At 44.1% G+C, this 19,145-nt stretch overlaps 1 protein-coding gene across 2 annotated transcripts in view; it reads left to right on the top strand.

Annotated features, from left to right (window-relative positions):
• The first annotated feature begins 16,039 nt into the window (after window positions 1-16,039).
• The window catches only part of Rbf (Retinoblastoma-family protein), a 319,473-nt gene continuing 316,367 nt past the window's right edge, over window positions 16,040-19,145 (top strand). Inside the window, exon 1 of one of the 2 annotated variants that reach the window (XM_053784060.2) lies at window positions 16,040-16,247. In XM_053784060.2, the coding sequence (XP_053640035.2) occupies window positions 16,113-16,247 (135 nt within the window). In that variant the 5' untranslated portion in view covers window positions 16,040-16,112. The remainder of the gene's footprint in view (window positions 16,248-19,145) is intronic. The other variant, XM_070093847.1, reaches the window with a different exon arrangement.

Below are 19,145 nucleotides of genomic sequence, written 5' to 3'. Positions count from 1 at the left end.
CCCTTTTTTGGTTGCATTTTTCCCCTGTTTATTTACCCTCCTAGCACCAAAAATGGCCCCCCACCAGTTGTTTTTGGTAATATACCCTCACTTTTTATGGAGTCCTCTTGTTTGTTTTTCCCTGGTTTTTTTAGTTTGCAATATTTTTTATCTTATTTTTATTACACTTTTTTCCCTCTTGGCTCCTGCCCCCTATGAGGTCTTTTATATGTTTTCCCTTCCCATAAGTTCCCTTCAGAAAAAGGTCGAAAACCCAAAACCAGCGGTAGTTAAAGCCTGGATGCAACACCCCAACCCCAGGAACAGCTGTTAAAATTGCCACTGTTGAAAATTTCCAGCCCTGACCCAACATCTTGCCCTGGGGATTTCAACTTACACCAAAAAATGGAGGAATATGAAATTATTGTTGCAAATAACAGGGAGGCAGCCTGATAAAAACTCACCTCACAAGGTTTTAAACTCTGCAAAAAACTAATTTAAACCAGCAAATAATAGACCCTACTAGAATGGAGAATACCAGACTCATTTCACTAACAATGATGATATGATAAAAAATTTCATTTTCAAAACAATATACCAGATCACAACAATTGAGGTTCAAAATTTGGCGGGCCCCCAACAGACATAATGAGACTAGTCAGAGGAGCATTCAAAATTCAACTTCAAAAACAAAACAAAAGTGGGACCGGCCCAAAGTCCAACGATAAAGCGGGGAAGATATACTAAGCAAAACAGACCCCAACTATCCCTAGAAAGATTAACTTTGGCACCGATGTGCAACTTATTCCTCTAAGAAAAGGAGGGTAGATGAAAAATAGAAAAAACGGGCGCCCCTTTACAGGCGAGGAAAAAATAAAAGGGGGTTAAAAAGAGGTCAAATTTCTAAATTTTGGGGGAGACACTTGTCAGAAAAATAGCAAACATCGAACTCAAGCAAAGGAATCTTATAGAGCAGGAATAAGAACTAAAAAAAATGAAATCAAAGAAACCCAAATATTTTTCCTATGCAAATCAAAGTCGAAACAACACCCAGTAGGGGGCTCCTATTTTAACAAGAGGGGTCCTACAGAAACAGCAAGAAATGAGTAGCTACCGCCCAATATGATAAATTTTTTAGAAAGCCCAACAGACTGGGGTCGAAGATCAAAATGAATTTTGATGAGCCCAAAATTTAAAACAAGCCTATCCGATGTTATCCTGACCCAAAGACTTCAAACAGGCGATAAATGAATCCCCGGGGGTCTGGTGGCTAAACCCGTTTCCCAACGGGGGGGCCCTTTTCGTTCCGGGTGGAAAACCGACACGTTTCCACACCGCCTTTCCCCGGGGCAAAGGAAAGGGGTTTAGTACTGGTGGGTCATCCGGGGACGATTAACCCCAAAAAAAAGAGACAGTCCTGATGAGAACTGACTTTCTGGGGATCCTGGGGGGTAACCTCCGGGGGGTTAAAAAAAGAACGAAATCTTTTTCTTTTCCCCTGCACCTGCCCCGGGCCGACTCATGGAACTCCGGTTCATCAAGAACCAAAGCCCTTTTTCACGAGCCTTTTCCATCCATGGGGGGGAGAAAGGGGTCCCCCCCAGTTACTTTTAAAAAAAAGACAAACTCTCCACAAAGGGGAAAAAGCAACACCACTGACTTTAGGTGCTTGTCCAGTGCCAGCTTGAAGACTGCCAGGGGTCTGTTGGTAATCCCCCTTATGTGTGCTGGGAGGCAGTTGAACAGTCTCGGGCCCCTGACACTTATTGTATGGTCTCTTAACGTGCTAGTGACACCCCTGCTTTTCATTGGGGGGATGGTGCATCGTCTGCCAAGTCTTTTGCTTTCGTAATGAGTGATTTTCGTGTGCAAGTTCGGTACTAGTCCCTCTAGGATTTTCCAGGTGTATATAATCATGTATCTCTCCCTCCTGCGTTCCAGGGAATACAGGTTTAGGAACCTCAAGCGCTCCCAATAATTGAGGTGTTTTATCTCCGTTATGCGCGCCGTGAAAGTTCTCTGTACATTTTCTAGGTCGGCAATTTCACCTGCCTTGAAAGGTGCTGTTAGTGTGCAGCAATATTCCAGCCTAGATAGAACAAGTGACCTGAAGAGTGTCATCATGGGCTTGGCCTCCCTAGTTTTGAAGGTTCTCATTATCCATCCTGTCATTTTTCTAGAAGATGCGATTGATACAATGTTATGGTCCTTGAAGGTGAGATCCTCCGACATGATCACTCCCAGGTCTTTGACGTTGGTGTTTCGCTCTATTTTGTGGCCAGAATTTGTTTTGTACTCTGATGAAGATTTAATTTCCTCATGTTTACCATATCTGAGTAATTGAAATTTCTCATCGTTGAACTTCATATTGTTTTCTGCAGCCCACTGAAAGATTTGGTTGATGTCTGCCTGGAGCTTTGCAGTGTCTGCAATGGAAGACACTGTCATGCAGATTCGGGTGTTATCTGTAAAGGAAGACACGGTGCTGTGGCTGACCATAACATTGTATCAATCGCATCTGCTAGAAAAATGACAGGATGGATAATGAGAACCTTCAAAACTAGGGAGGCCAAGCCCATGATGACACTCTTCAGGTCACTTGTTCTATCTAGGCTGGAATATTGCTGCACACTAACAGCACCTTTCAAGGCAGGTGAAATTGCTGACCTAGAAAATGTACAGAGAACCTTCACGGCGCGCATAACGGAGATAAAACACCTCAATTACTGGGAGCGCTTGAGGTTCCTGAACCTGTATTCCCTGGAATGGAGGCGGGAGAGATACATGATTATATACACCTGGAAAATCCTAGTGGGACTAGTACCGAACTTGCACACGAAAATCACTCACTACGAAAGCAAAAGACTTGGCAGACGATGCACCATCCCCCCAATGAAAAGCAGGGGTGTCACTAGCACGTTAAGAGACCATACAATAAGTGTCAGGGGCCCGAGACTGTTTAACTGCCTCCCAGCATACATAAGGGGGATTGCCAACAGACCCCTGGCAGTCTTCAAGCTGGCACTGGACAAGCACCTAAAGTCGGTTCCTGACCAGCTGGGCTGTGGCTCGTACGTTGGTTTGCGTGCAGCCAGCAGCAACAGCCTGGTTGATCAGGCTCTGATCCACCAGGAGGCCTGGTCACAGACCGGGCCGCGGGGGCGTTGACCCCCGGAACTCTCTCCAGGTAAACTCCAGGTAAATATGGGCACAGCATTTTCTAGGGTGGTCATAGTTGCACGTCCCGTCTGTTTTTCCAGATTTCCCATGTCTGCGGATACCAAGTGCATAGTATGTGCACCGGCTTGGTTTCCGTTTGCCTTGGGTTTCTGTGACTGTATTCCCTGTTGGTGCATGTTTACCTGTCTTATTCCTATCCTCCCTAGCACCAACAATTGAGCTCCCACCAGTTGTTTTTGGTAATATATCCTCACTATTGCTAATGGAGTCCTCTTGTTTGCTATTTCCTGTGGTATTTCTAGTTTGCAATATTGGTTTTATCTTATCTTTGACTACACTTGTTCCCCCACTACGGCTCCTGTCCACTATGATGTCATTTATATGTATTCCTTCCTGCGTATAATTCCCGACTACCTGGACAAAATCTCCAGCTTCACCATTACTTTCTCCCAGGACAGCACCTCCAGCTTCACCATTACTGTCTCCCAGGACAGCACCTCCAGCTTCACCATTACTGTCTCCCAGGACAGCACCTCCAGCTTCACCATTACTGTCTCCCAGGACAGCACCTCCAGCTTCACCATTACTGTCTCCCAGGACAGCTCCTCCAGCTTCACCATTACTGTCTCCCAGGACAGCACCTCCAGCTTCACCATTACTGTCTCCCAGGACAGCACCTCCAGCTTCACCATTACTGTCTCCCAGGACAGCACCTCCAGCTTCACCATTACTGTCTCCCAGGACAGCTCCTCCAGCTTCACCATTACTGTCTCCCAAGACAGCACCTCCAGCTTCACCATTACTGTCTCCCAGGACAGCACTATCAGCCCCACATTTACTGACTACCAGGACATCACCTCCAGCCTTACAGTTTCTGACTACATGGCCAGTATCAAGGGCAGTACCATTCAGCCCAGACTTTTTATGTCCCCATCTGTTGTAGAAGGCTTCCAGGTTTTCTATGAAAGCAGCTTCGATGTTATCCTCTTTTAATACACTTGTGATTTTAGTCCACAGATTTATCTCATTTGGGCATACCCAAAAACACTTCCCTGTTTTAATACTGCTTGTAGCTAGTTCTTGGATATCTGTACAAGGGGCGTGACACCAATTTCCACAAAAATGACAATTTATCCATGTGGAAGCCCGTTTGTTTGATTGACTGCAGACTTCACAGAGCTTCATAATGATTTGAATGGTTGATTTACTGTAATTCTACTAGCAACCTCTTGAATACTCTATTAATAACCTCCTTAAATGAACCTCTAGCTATTTGTATTTCTATTTCTATCTGTACTTGTATATTGGACAGCTTACCTTACCTGGAGTTTACCTGGAGAGAGTTTCGGGGGTCAACGCCCCCGCGGCCCGGTCTGTGACCAGGCCTCCTGGTGGATCAGCGCCTGATCAACCAGGCTGTTGCTGCTGGCTGCACGCAAACCAACGTACGAGCCACAGCCCGGCTGATCAGGAACTGACTTTAGGTGCTTGTCCAGTGCCAGCTTGAAGACTGCCAGGGGTCTGTTGGTAATCCCCCTTATGTGTGCTGGGAGGCAGTTGAACAGTCTCGGGCCCCTGACACTTATTGTATGGTCTCTTAACGTGCTAGTGACACCCCTGCTTTTCATTGGGGGGATGGTGCATCGTCTGCCAAGTCTTTTGCTTTCGTAGTGAGTGATTTTCGTGTGCAAGTTTGGTACTAGTCCCTCTAGGATTTTCCAGGTGTATATAATCATGTATCTCTCCCTCCTGCGTTCCAGGGAATACAGGTTTAGAAACCTCAAGCGCTCCCAGTAATTGAGGTGTTTTATCTCCGTTATGCGCGCCGTGAAAGTTCTCTGTACATTTTCTAGGTCGGCAATTTCACCTGCCTTGAAAGGTGCTGTTAGAGTGCAGCAATATTCCAGCCTAGATAGAACAAGTGACCTGAAGAGTGTCATCATGGGCTTGGCCTCCCTAGTTTTGAAGGTTCTCATTATCCATCCTGTCATTTTTCTAGCAGATGCGATTGATACAATGTTATGGTCCTTGAAGGTGAGATCCTCCGACATAATCACTCCTAGGTCTTTGACGTTGGTGTTTCGCTCTATTTTGTGGCCAGAATTTGTTTTGTACTCTGATGAAGATTTAATTTCCTCATGTTTACCATATCTGAGTAATTGAAATTTCTCATCGTTGAAGTTCATATTGTTTTCTGCAGCCCACTGAAAGATTTGGTTGATGTCCGCCTGGAGCCTTGCAGTGTCTGCAATGGAAGACACTGTCATGCAGATTCGGGTGTCATCTGCAAAGGAAGACACGGTGCTGTGGCTGACATCCTTGTCTATGTCGGATATGAGGATGAGGAACAAGATGGGAGCTAGTACTGTGCCTTGTGGGACAGAGCTTTTCACCGTAGCTGCCTCGGACTTTACTCTGTTGACGACTACTCTCTGTGTTCTGTTAGTGAGGAAATTATAGATCCATCGACCGACTTTTCCTGTTATTCCTTTAGCGCGCATTTTGTGCGCTATTACGCCATGGTCACACTTGTCGAAGGCTTTTGCAAAGTCTGTATATATTACATCTGCATTCTTTTTGTCTTCTAGTGCATTTAGGACCTTGTCGTAGTGATCCAGTAGTTGAGACAGACAGGAGCGACCTGTTCTAAACCCATGTTGCCCTGGGTTGTGTAACTGATGGGTTTCTAGATGGGTGGTGATCTTGCTTCTTAGGACCCTTTCAAAGATTTTTATGATATGGGATGTTAGTGCTATTGGTCTGTAGTTCTTTGCTGTTGCTTTACTGCCCCCTTTGTGGAGTGGGGCTTGTACGTTCCTGATTTATATTTATTGTTTGTGCTTGATAAGGGCGCCTACAACCCCATCCGTTTACAGTCTGCTTTATTGTCCAACGAATCCGTTTGAAACCAGTCAAGAGTTCGGACCAGTCAAGGGTTCGGCCCAGTCGAGGGTTTGGAACCAGTCTGATCTGATCAGTGGGTCACTTATTTAAAACATACTGGTCGGTGATTTGGGCTAACACATGAAGGATCTACTGGAAATTATCTACCCGAGTAATATGTGATTTGATTGATACAAAAGTATAACTTGCGTGTTGAAGAACCGGTGATTGCTGGCAGCTCCTACAATGATGAACGGTCGAGCCTCAACCCTTGTTTATCAATCGCTGTATCTAGCTTTTCTAGGTTTTTTCGTCTCCACCACAATAAATGCTATATTATCACTATAGTTGGCTGGTGGAAATTTTGCAGGAAGGACGCTTTTTCTGTAGTAATAATTACTTCTCGTTGTGTATATTGCGACCGCTGGTAACTACAAGTTATATGAAATTCACAGTATATGTCTGGTATTTCAAGAAAAAAGAAACTAATGAAAGTCACTCCACTCCACTGTAGTAGGGCCTTGCCCTTTTGGAATCAAAACTACTACTGATGATCTGATAAGAAATGTCACCATATCAAAAACAATATACTCAGATCACAACATAATTGAGGTTCAGACATGTATGCGAGGAGCCCCAGACCGACAAAATGAGACTAGTCACGAGGGAGCATTCACCAAATTCAATTTCAATAACAAAAACATAAAGTGGGACCAAGTAAACCAAGTCCTAACCGATATAAGCTGGGAAGATATACTAAGCAACACAGACCCAAACTTATGCCTAGAACAGATTAACTCGGTGGCACTCGATGTATGCACAAGGCTTATTCCTCTAAGAAAAAGGAGGAATAGATGTAAAATAGAAAGAGACAGGCGCTCCCTTTACAGGCGACGGAAAAGAATAACAGAGCGGCTAAAAGAGGTCAATATATCTGAAATGCGCAGGGAGACACTGGTCAGAGAAATAGCAAGCATCGAACTTAAGCTAAAAGAATCCTTTAGGAGTCAGGAATCGCGGGAAGAACTAAAAGCTATAAATGAAATCGAAAGAAACCCAAAGTATTTCTTCTCCTATGCCAAATCAAAATCGAGAACAACGCCCAGTATTGGGCCCCTACTTAAACAAGATGGGTCCTACACAGATGACAGCAAGGAAATGAGTGAGCTACTCAAGTCCCAATATGACTCAGTTTTTAGCAAGCCGCTAACCAGACTGAGAGTCGAAGATCAAAATGAATTTTTTATGAGAGAGCCACAAAATTTGATTAACACAAGCCTATCCGATGTTATCCTGACGCCAAATGACTTCGAACAGGCGATAAATGACATGCCCATGCACTCTGCCCCAGGGCCAGACTCATGGAACTCTGTGTTCATCAAGAACTGCAAGAAGCCCCTATCACGAGCCTTTTCCATCCTATGGAGAGGGAGCATGGACACGGGGGTCGTCCCTCAGTTACTAAAAACAACAGACATAGCCCCACTCCACAAAGGGAGCAGTAAAGCAACAGCAAAGAACTACAGACCAATAGCACTAACATCCCATATCATAAAAATCTTTGAAAGGGTCCTAAGAAGCAAGATCACCACCCATCTAGAAACCCATCAGTTACACAACCCAGGGCAACATGGGTTTAGAACAGGTCGCTCCTGTCTGTCTCAACTACTGGATCACTACGACAAGGTCCTAAATGCACTAGAAGACAAAAAGAATGCAGATGTAATATATACAGACTTTGCAAAAGCCTTCGACAAGTGTGACCATGGCGTAATAGCGCACAAAATGCGCGCTAAAGGAATAACAGGAAAAGTCGGTCGATGGATCTATAATTTCCTCACTAACAGAACACAGAGAGTAGTCGTCAACAGAGTAAAGTCCGAGGCAGCTACGGTGAAAAGCTCTGTTCCAGAAGGCACAATACTAGCTCCCATCTTGTTCCTCATCCTCATATCCGACATAGACAAGGATGTCAGCCACAGCACCGTGTCTTCCTTTGCAGATGACACCCGAATCTGCATGACAGTGTCTTCCATTGCAGACACTGCAAGGCTCCAGGCGGACATCAACCAAATCTTTCAGTGGGCTGCAGAAAACAATATGAAGTTCAACGATGAGAAATTTCAATTACTCAGATATGGTAAACATGAGGAAATTAAATCTTCATCAGAGTACAAAACAAATTCTGGCCACGAAATAGAGCGAAACACCAACGTCAAAGACCTGGGAGTGATTATGTCGGAGGATCTCACCTTCAAGGACCATAACATTGTATCAATCGCATCTGCTAGAAAAATGACAGGATGGATAATGAGAACCTTCAAAACTAGGGAGGCCAAGCCCATGATGACACTCTTCAGGTAACTTGTTCTATCTAGGCTGGAATATTGCTGCACTCTAACAGCACCTTTCAAGGCAGGTGAAATTGCCGACCTAGAAAATGTACAGAGAACTTTCACGGCGCGCATAACGGAGATAAAACACCTCAATTACTGGGAGCGCTTGAGGTTTCTAAACCTGTATTCCCTGGAACGCAGGAGGGAGAGATACATGATTATATACACCTGGAAAATCCTAGAGGGACTAGTACCGAACTTGCACACGAAAATCACTCACTACGAAAGCAAAAGACTTGGCAGACGATGCACCATCCCCCCAATGAAAAGCAGGGGTGTCACTAGCACGTTAAGAGACCATACAATAAGTGTCAGGGGCCCGAGACTGTTCAACTGCCTCCCAGCACACATAAGGGGGATTACCAACAGACCCCTGGCAGTCTTCAAGCTGGCACTGGACAAGCACCTAAAGTCAGTTCCTGATCAGCCGGGCTGTGGCTCGTACGTTGGTTTGCGTGCAGCCAGCAGCAACAGCCTGGTTGATCAGGCGCTGATCCACCAGGAGGCCTGGTCACAGACCGGGCCGCGGGGGCGTTGACCCCCGAAACTCTCTCCAGGTAAACTCCAGGTAAACCCTGCAACTCACCCATCCTCCCCTCACTTTTCATCACATTCATCAGGTTCACTAAAAAATCCTTCAACACACTCCAATGCTTCACATAGAATTCACAAGGTAACCAACCCATCTATACCTGGCGCTTTACCTCTTGCCATATTCTCCAAAGCTCTCCATACCCCCCCCCCTCTTCAATATCCCCTCCCAATGCCATACTATCACTTCCACTCAGCACACAAGATACATTCTCTCCCAAACTCTCTAAATCCTCAGCGTTCACTCCTACACTCCGCAAATATTTTCCAAAACAACTATCCAGAAAACCACTCATACCCTCAGTAGTTCGCAACTCCTGACCCTTTGTATACCCACCTAAGTTCTCGTGTACTACCAGCTCATCAATCTCCATTGCCAACCTGCGTCTCCGCTGGCCCCGTAACACACAGGCTGACGGCCTGTCACCCCAAATCGCCTCCTCTAACCCACCTTGCACCCTCGCCTCATCAAATCTCTCATTGTGCATATCTCTTCTCTGCCACTTTAACGCTTCAATTTCCTCCATTGGATACACACCTACCACAGCACCCCTCTCATAACAACCCTGAAACCGCCCCTCTAAATACTGTTGAAGCCCATATGTCATCCATGCCTCATTCTTTCCCCTTCGCACATAATATTGCCTGATCCTCCTCTTCACAACCCCATCCCACCACCCCAATAAATCGCTTGCACTCTTACCCCCACCCCATAAGTCCTCCCACAAACTTTCAAAATCCCCTCCCTCCACCCCCTCATCCAGTAGTCGTACATTCAGCTTCCAGTGCCCCAAATATCTCTTAGGCAAACCGTCCCAATTTAAATCAGCATAACCCGCCCTATGATCTGAATAAACGACATTCACTGTCTGCACCCGCGTCACCCTCACTCCCCTTGTCACATACAACCTATCTAGTTGTGCAGCATAGCCCTTTCTATGAAATGTGTGCTCTATCTCGCAATTCCCTCCATCAACTATATCCCTCAATCCCACACCTCTCAATAGATCCCCTAAACCTGCCAAAAAACACCCTGCCCCCTCGGTTCCACATCCTTCCTTCACACCACACAGTTCCAGTCGCCACCAATTATTGTCACTGACGGTAATGACCGCAAATAATATACCAATACATTATTCACAAATTCATTCTTTACCCTTACATCATTCTCAGCCGGCACATACACACAAACTACTGCCATCCTCTCACCTCCCCACCACCCATCTATTCTTAACACACGACCCCCCCTTCACTCCTAAGAACAACAAACGGGCGCGTCTCTCGGATCAGGATTCCCACCCCTCCCTTCATTCGCTCCGAATACATCACAAACACTCTGTACCCATCCACCTCCAATTCCTTTCCCAGCTTGAAATTATGTTCCTGCACAAAAACAATGTCTATAGCATAACGTCTTAAAAATCCCTTTACCCATAGACGCTTCTCACTCGCACACAATCCATTAATATTCACTGTCATGCACCGGAAACCTACTTATGTGATTTCACCCTCTGCCCCATTTCACCTTTCACTGACACGCTTCCAGTGTGTCTGCTTCTTCCACTTTTCTCTCCACTGCCCACTTGTGGCTTCCCCTGATCCAACACCGGACCAGGCGTACCTTTAGAGCTCCCACGCACCACATCAACCCATGGCTTTTTCCCCGGTCTCTGTGCCGGGGTCAAAACATCATCCGAGTCGGAATATGTCGCCGCCCTCTTATGGTTGAAACTCTCCGCATCCATTTCCAACTGGATGCCTCCCTGTGAATCTCAGCATTCACCTCAATCACTTCCACCACTCCTGGCGAGTCATCTGCCATGTTCGCCAATTTTCCAAGTTGCTCATCTTCAATCTGAACAGGACTCCTCACCATCCTCAAGTTATCCTCAGAAACCTTCTTCTCAAAGGATTTTTCCTTCACGTTCACCAGTAGGCCTCCCTCTACCCGCACTTCACCACTCTGCACAGTCTTCCCGGTCTCCAAGGCAGATGCCTCACATCCCACTGTGACAGTGATGGGCTGGTACCCACCAGTGGCAGCTCACGCTCCACTTCCTCACTCCAGGAAGTGCCACTTCTATGTACAGGTGACTCATCAGCATGACCCACCTCCAGTTCTGGCTCTTTCACCATCTCACTACCTAGTTCCTGTCTCCGCTGCCATCTCCCACACTGGGCTGCCATATGGTCACATGCACTACATAACCTACACGTCTTCTGCTGCCCAGCGTAGTACACCATTACCTGCATCCTAAATGCGTCCAGTATGACGTACGACGGGATGGAATGCCTCAACGTCATCTTGAGCGTGAACGTACCATCCGGCAAGCCGGCATACGCCCCATCCATCCATTTACCAGCCATAGCCAGGTGTACAGTTCCATACTGTTCAAATACATTCCGCAGGTCAGTCTCATCTGCCTCAAATGGCACATTTCGGACTTTCACCCATGTGTAATGCCTAGACACATCGATGAGTCGAACACATATCGCTGAATTAACGTCCACACTCCCGTCCTGGTACTTGTCAACCAGCCGTTCATACACTCCAGCTGATCTCAACTTGACGAAAATACGATAGGCACCATTTAGCGCCACACCATACAGTCCTTGATCCGCAACACCATAGGTGTCACGGATAATTTGCGGTAAAAGCACTTGTGCAGACTGAGCCGTTGTTGCACCACGCACCAATTCAAGGCACACCGTGTGCACACGCCTTCTCACAGACTGCGCCATGTTGTGAAAATATAAGTCTCCTCCAATGGCCAGCAGAGGGCAGTAGTCACACGTCCGCACTCTGCTCAGGTCAAGCGGCGAATGATTTAAAGGGGTTAAGGTGGTCTTCACGTTCATTTAAAGGGATTAAGGTGGTCTTCACGTTCATTTAAAGGGGTTAAGGTGGTCTTCACGTTCATTTAAAGGGGTTAAGGTGGTCTTCACGTTCATTTAAAGGGGTTAAGGTGGTCTTCACGTTCATTTGAAGAGGTTATGGTGATCTTCACGTTCATTTAAAGGAGTTAAGGTGGTCTTCACGTTAATTTAAAGGGGTTAAGGTGGTCGTCACGTTCATTTAAAGGGGTTGAGGTGGTCGTCACGTTCATTTAAAAGGGTTGAGGTGGTCGTCACGTTCATTTAAAGGGGTTGAGGTTTTCTTCACGTTCATTTAAAGGGGTTAAGGTGGTCTTCACGTTCATTTAAAGGGGTTAAGGTACTCTTCAGGTTCATTTAAAGGGGTTGAGGTGGTCGTCACGTTCATTTAAAGGGGTTAAGGTGGTCTTCACGTTCATTTAAAGGGGTTAAAGTGGTCTTCACGTTCATTTAAAGGGGTTAAGGTGGTCTTCACGTTCATTTAAAGAGGTTAAGGTGGTCTTCACGTTCATTTAAAAGGGTTAAGGTGGTTTTCACGTTCGTTTAAAAAGGTTAAGGTGGTCTTCACGTTCATTTAAAGGGGTTAAGGTGGTCGTCACGTTCATTTAAAGGGGTTAAGGTGGTCGTCACGTTCATTTAAAGAGGTTAAGGTGGTCTTCACGTTCATTTAAAGGGGTTAAGGTGGTCTTCACGTTCATTTAAAGGGGTTAAGGTGGTCTTCACGTTAATTTAAAGGGGTTAAGGTGGTCTTCACGTTCATTTAAATGGGTTAAGGTGGTCTTCACGTTCATATAAAGGAGTTAAGGTGGTCTTCACGTTAATTTAAAGGGGTTAAGGTGGTCATCACGTTCATTTAAAGGGTTTGAGGTGGTCGTCACGTTCATTTAAAGGGGTTGAGGTGGTCGTCACGTTCATTTAAAGGGGTTGAGGTTTTCTTCACGCTCACTTAAAGAGGTTAAGGTGGCCTTCACGTTCATTTAAAGGGGTTAAGGTGGTCTTCACGTTCATTTAAAGGGGTTGAGACGGTCGTCACGTTCATTTGAAGGGGTTAAGGAGGTCTTCACGTTCATTTAAAGGGGTTAAGGTGGTCTTCACGTTCATTTAAAGAGGTTAAGGTGGCCTTCACGTCCATTTAAAGGGGTTAAGGTGGTCTTCACGTTCATTTAAAGTGGTTGAGACGGTCGTCACGTTTATTTGAAGGGGTTAAGGAGGTCTTCACGTTCATTTAAAGGGGTTAAGGTGGTCTTCACGTTCATTTAAAGGGGTTAAGGTGGTCTTCACGTTCATTTAAATGGGTTAAGATGGTCTTCACGTTCATTTAAATGGGTTAAGGTGGTCTTCACGTTCATTTAAAGGGGTTAAGGTGGTCTTCACGTTCATTTAAAGGGGTTAAGGTGGTCTTCACGTTTATTTATAGGGGTTGAGACGGTCGTCACGTTCATTTGAAGGGGTTAAGGTGGTCTTCACGTTCATTTAAAGAGGTTAAGGTGGTCTTCACGTTCATTTAAAGGGGTTAAGGTGGTCTTCACGTTCATATAAAGGGGTTAAGGTGGTCTTCACGTTCATTTAAAGAGGTTAAGGTGGTCTTCACGTTCATTTAAAAGGGTTAAGGTGGTTTTCACGTTCGTTTAAAAAGGTTAAGGTGGTCTTCACGTTCATTTAAAGGGGTTAAGGTGGTCGTCACGTTCATTTAAAGGGGTTAAGGTGGTCGTCACGTTCATTTAAAGAGGTTAAGGTGGTCTTCACGTTCATTTAAAGGGGTTAAGGTGGTCTTCACGTTCATTTAAAGGGGTTAAGGTGGTCTTCACGTTAATTTAAAGGGGTTAAGGTGGTCTTCACGTTCATTTAAATGGGTTAAGGTGGTCTTCACGTTCATATAAAGGAGTTAAGGTGGTCTTCACGTTAATTTAAAGGGGTTAAGGTGGTCATCACGTTCATTTAAAGGGTTTGAGGTGGTCGTCACGTTCATTTAAAGGGGTTGAGGTGGTCGTCACGTTCATTTAAAGGGGTTGAGGTTTTCTTCACGTTCATTTAAAGGGGTTGAGACGGTCGTCACGTTCATTTGAAGGGGTTAAGGTGGTCTTCACGTTCATTTAAAGGGGTTAAGGTGGTCTTCACGTTCATTTAAATGGGTTAAGATGGTCTTCACGTTCATTTAAATGGGTTAAGGTGGTCTTCACGTTCATTTAAAGGGGTTAAGGTGGTCTTCACGTTCATTTAAAGGGGTTAAGGTGGTCTTCACGTTTATTTAAAGGGGTTGAGACGGTCGTCACGTTCATTTGAAGGGGTTAAGGTGGTCTTCACGTTCATTTAAAGAGGTTAAGGTGGTCTTCACGTTCATTTAAAGGGGTTAAGGTGGTCTTCACGTTCATATAAAGGGGTTAAGGTGGTCTTCACGTTCATTTAAAGGGGTTAAGGTGGTCTTCACGTTCATTTAAAGGGGTTAAGGTGGTCTTCACGTTCATTTAAAGGAGTTAAGGTGGTCGTCACTTTCATTTAAAGGGTTGAGGTGGTCGTCACGTTCATTTAAAGGGTTTGAGGTGGTCGTCACGTTCATTTAAAGGGGTTGAGGTGGTCGTCACGTTCATTTAAAGCGGTTGAGGTTTTCTTCACGCTCACTTAAAGGGGTTAAGGTGGCCTTCACGTTCATTTAAAGGGGTTAAGGTGGTCTTCACGTTCATTTAAAGGGGTTGAGACGGTCGTCACGTTCATTTGAAGGGGTTAAGGTGGTCTTCACGTTCATTTAAAGGGGTTAAGATGGTCTTCACGTTCATTTAAAGGGGTTAAGGTGGTCTTCACGTTCATTTAAATGGGTTAAGATGGTCTTCACGTTCATTTAAAGGGGTTAAGGTGGTCTTCACGTTCATTTAAAGGGGTTAAGGTGGTCTTCACGTTCATTTAAAGGGGTTAAGGTGGTCTTCACGTTCATTTAAAGGGGTTGAGACGGTCGTCACGTTCATTTGAAGGGGTTAAGGTGGTCTTCACGTTCATTTAAAGGGGTTAAGGTGGTCTTCACGTTCATTTAAATGGGTTAAGATGGTCTTCACGTTCATTTAAAGGGGTTAAGGTGGTTTTCACTTCATTTAAAGGGGTTAAGGTGGTCTTCACGTTCATTTAAAGGGGTTAAGGTGGTCTGTACGTTCATTTAAAGGGGTTAAGGTGGTCGTCACGTTCATTTAAAGGGGTTGAGGTGGTCATCACTTTCGTTTAAAGGGGGTGAGGTGGTCGTCACGTTCATTTAAAGGGGTTGAGGTGGTCGTCACGTTCATTTAAAGGGGTTGAGGTGGTCGTCACGCTCATTTAAAGGGGGTGAGGTGGTCGTCACGTTCATTTAAAGGGGTTGAGGTGGTCGTCACGTTCATTTAAAGGGGGTGAGGTGGTCGTCACGTTCATTTAAAGGGGTTGAGGTGGTCGTCACGTTCATTTAAAGGGGGTGAGGTGGTCGTCACGTTCATTTAAAGGGGGTGAGGTGGTCGTCACGTTCATTTAAAGGGGGTGAGGTGGTCGTCACGTTCATTTAAAGGGGGTGAGGTGGGTGTAATGTTTGTAAACATTAGGGACGCCACCAGCTTCACCTTTCCCGCCAAAATTCCTCCTCCGCCTCTTATTTATCCTTTCTTTCTATATTTTCAAAGCATCTAAGTTAATTCTGTGTATTTGTACAGGTATATCGATATGTGTATATGCATAGATATACATTTATGCATGTATATCTAATCGTAGACATATAAAGAGATATTTAGATATGGTAATTGATGAATGAGAAGCTAGATATAATTACAGATAGTTGTAAGTTATGTATGTATATATGCATGTATGGTACTAAATAAGGTTGATTTTTAAGGTATGTATATCGAGAGTGTTTATTTTATTGTATATTCACTGAAAATAATCTTTATTTTAGGTATATAAATGATGATAGTGCGCAGGCGAATTATGGCCTAAATGAGGAGGCGAATGAGACTAAAACCTCCTAAGTTAGTATTTAGTGGATGTGTGAGTATGAATGTTGGTAGAGGTATGTGTATGAGTGTGTATGAATGCGTATGAGTGTATGGTTGAGTGTTATTTAGGATCTAGGTGGTGTAGCGGAGGGAGGGAAGGTGGGAGGGGTGTTGTTAGGTTTCCCGCCAGAAGCCATCACTTGAGTGAAGCTGCTGGTGGAGGTGTTCCCTCGCTCTTCACTCTCCCTCTTCTCTCCCTTGAAATATGAGTCAGACTGAGCGAAACTTCAGCGTGAAGAGGAAATACACCGACCTTTCTCTAGACCTGAACTTGGATCAAGCTGCAGCAGATGAAGCTTGGACTAGCTACGAGAATATCCAGCTTAAATATACCTTGGAGGTAGGCTGGTGGTTTGTTATGATCGCTGCACTTGTTTCAAGGCTCGCCTTCCTAGCCCTTTTTAATGGACCTATGACTTATAATCTCTTGTTGTAGGGTTTGTGGGGGCCACCTGGTACTAGAATTCACGTTAATACTACAGCCACGGGGCGTTGTATATGGATTATTTGGGTAAATAAGTGAGAGTTAGTGGGGTGGGTGGGGCTGAGGCTCACCTGCTCGTCATGCCGGATTTTTAAATATTTTTTAGTCATCTAGACTGTTTGAGGAGTACTTAAAGGAAGACTTCAATGGGAGGTGCCTTGATGATTCTCAAGGGCTCTTGATCCAAAGAATTAGAGCTACTCGACCCTTGGATCATACGTGTTTACCTCCCATGCCCTTACAGGTTTATTGCTTCCCTTTGAGTACGGTAATAAAAGGTTATTAAGGTTTGAGCGCACAGGTTAACACACCTACATTGAGCTGTAATGCATGAGAAAACACTAAACTCGTAGGGGCCCTACTGTACCACCCGTTAATATGTAAACTAACTCGTAAGTGATCTTAATTTCATGGAAGATGTTTTGATGTCAGTGAAGTTCCTCTGCATCAATATTACATTTAGCTGTGCAGAATTCAGCTTAAGAGGGCTATGTAAATTCTCCTCCATTTGTGTTCTACAGATATTTTAGTCCTATTGGGATAGTGTTTTTGTTGGTAACCTAACAATGCTTAGCCTGGCCTGATGTAACCCATTCTAAGTAATCCTAACCTAACCCAGTTTAACTTGCCCTAACCTAACCCAGTTTAACTTGCCCTAACCTAACCCAGTTTAACTTGCCCTAACCTAACCCAGTTTAACTTGCCCTAACCTAACCCAGTTTAACTTGCCCTAACCTAACCCAGTTTAACTTGCCCTAACCTAACCCAGTTTAACTTGCCCTAACCTAACCCAGTTTAACTTGCCCTAACCTAACCCAGTTTAACTTGCCCTAACCTAACCCAGTTTAACTTGCCCTAACCTAACCCAGTTTAACTTGCCCTAACCTAACCCAGTTTAACTTGCCCTAACCTAACCCAGTTTAACTTGCCCTAACCTAACCCAGTTTAACTTGCCCTAACCTAACCCAGTTTAACTTGCCCTAACCTAACCCAGTTTAACTTGCCCTAACCTAACCCAGTTTAACTTGCCCTAACCTAACCCAGTTTAACTTGCCCTAACCTAACCCAGTTTAACTTGCCCTAACTTAACCTAATTTAATTCACCCTAACTTAACCTAACCAAACAACACACCCTAACCTAGTAAGTTTTATTTAGGTACAGGTACACATAAGTACAGTTACCTAGGATAACCCAAAATTTCTAACTTGCATATGGCATGTTGGATAGTGTCTTTATATCATACACTTAGGGACTGTGATTGCTACCCAACACAGGTGAAACATTGGGCATGTTTCTTTACACCTGTTCATCTACCATTAAGTACGTACATGGGTGTCAGTTGACCATTGTGGGTCACATACTGTTTGAAAAGGATTAAAGGACTCCAGTGGAAATAAGACTGACATGTCACCAGATGACACATTTTATTTAACTGTCCTAGGCTACTAACCTTCAAGGTTAATAATTCTGATAGTTGCCATCTAAACAAAAATTTTTGTTTGTTCTTGGCTAAGTATATTCCTGCACTGCTTGTGGATTACTTTATCATATATTTTTGACATTGGTTAATTGTAATTTGGTCTTTAGTTAACATCATTTGACATGCCACCTTTTGTGGGTGTTATCTTGGCTTTTTAATTCTTTTACAAAAGTTTATTCCTAAAATGATATGTTGATTTTGCAAGATGAGTTCCTACTGTAGAGAAGAAGGTACAGAGGGTGTTGACAGTAACACTTGGCTAATACATAGTTTTTGTGCTTCGATTCCTAGTACGGGTGGAAACATTGGGTGCGTTTCCTTAAGACAACACCTGTTCCAGTTCACCTAGCAGTAAGTAGGTACCTGGGTGTTAGCTGACTAGTGTGGGGTCACATCCTGGGGGACACAATTAACGTAAGTTGCTTGAAATGCTGTGCAAGGCCTGGTTATGGACAGGGCCGCAGGGTTGTTGGCCCCCAAAATGCCTTCCAGGTATAACCAGGGGGTTTCTATATAGTATGTCACTGATGTCAGCTAGGTCTGTGTAAGTTGTATTATGTATTTGTAGAAATAGATTATTATTAATTTATTTTATTTTTTTTTTTTTCAGTTTTTATATCTCCTCTGGCATCATTAAATTTAGTTAAATAATAGTTTTGTTGTACCTTCCAACTATACTTACGTGGGTTACAGAGTACGTATCTATACTATGCCCTTGGAGATGAGGCCTATCCTATGTATATATACGTATACTATTTTTCATTGTTTCTAATTAATCTGAGAAAGTTTTTTTTGTGAGCCAGAGGTTATTTTGCCTTTTAGATGTTATTTGTTTTAATTTTTGTGGGCAGTGTGATGGTGATAAAGCTGTTTAAGATTTCTTTTCTGCAAATTGTGTTTTAGTTGAGATTCAGCATACTTTCCCAGTTTATATTTTAAATAGTATCAATAAATCTCATGTGAAGTCTGAAATTGTTTTTTCTTCAAGCTTATTATAACCTAAGCTTGAGTAACTATTATTCTATAGGCTGAATTTTCACATTAAGATTTTATTTTTTTTATTAACACATTGGCAGTTTCCCACCAAGGCAAAGTGGCCTGAAAAAAAGAAAAACTTTCATCATTGACTCCATCACGGTCTTGCCAGAGGCATGCTTACACTAGTTATAAAACTACAACATTAACACCCCTCCTTCAGAGTGCCAGCACTGTACTTCCCATCTCCAGGAATCAAGTCAGGCCTACCGGATTCCCTGAATCCCTTCATAAATGT

Source organism: Cherax quadricarinatus, chromosome 43 (genome assembly GCF_038502225.1).
Source record: "Cherax quadricarinatus isolate ZL_2023a chromosome 43, ASM3850222v1, whole genome shotgun sequence".
Lineage (NCBI taxonomy): Eukaryota > Metazoa > Arthropoda > Malacostraca > Decapoda > Parastacidae > Cherax > Cherax quadricarinatus.
The sequence above is the reverse complement of the archived record's forward strand: the minus strand, read 5'-3'. Positions and strand labels throughout refer to the sequence as shown.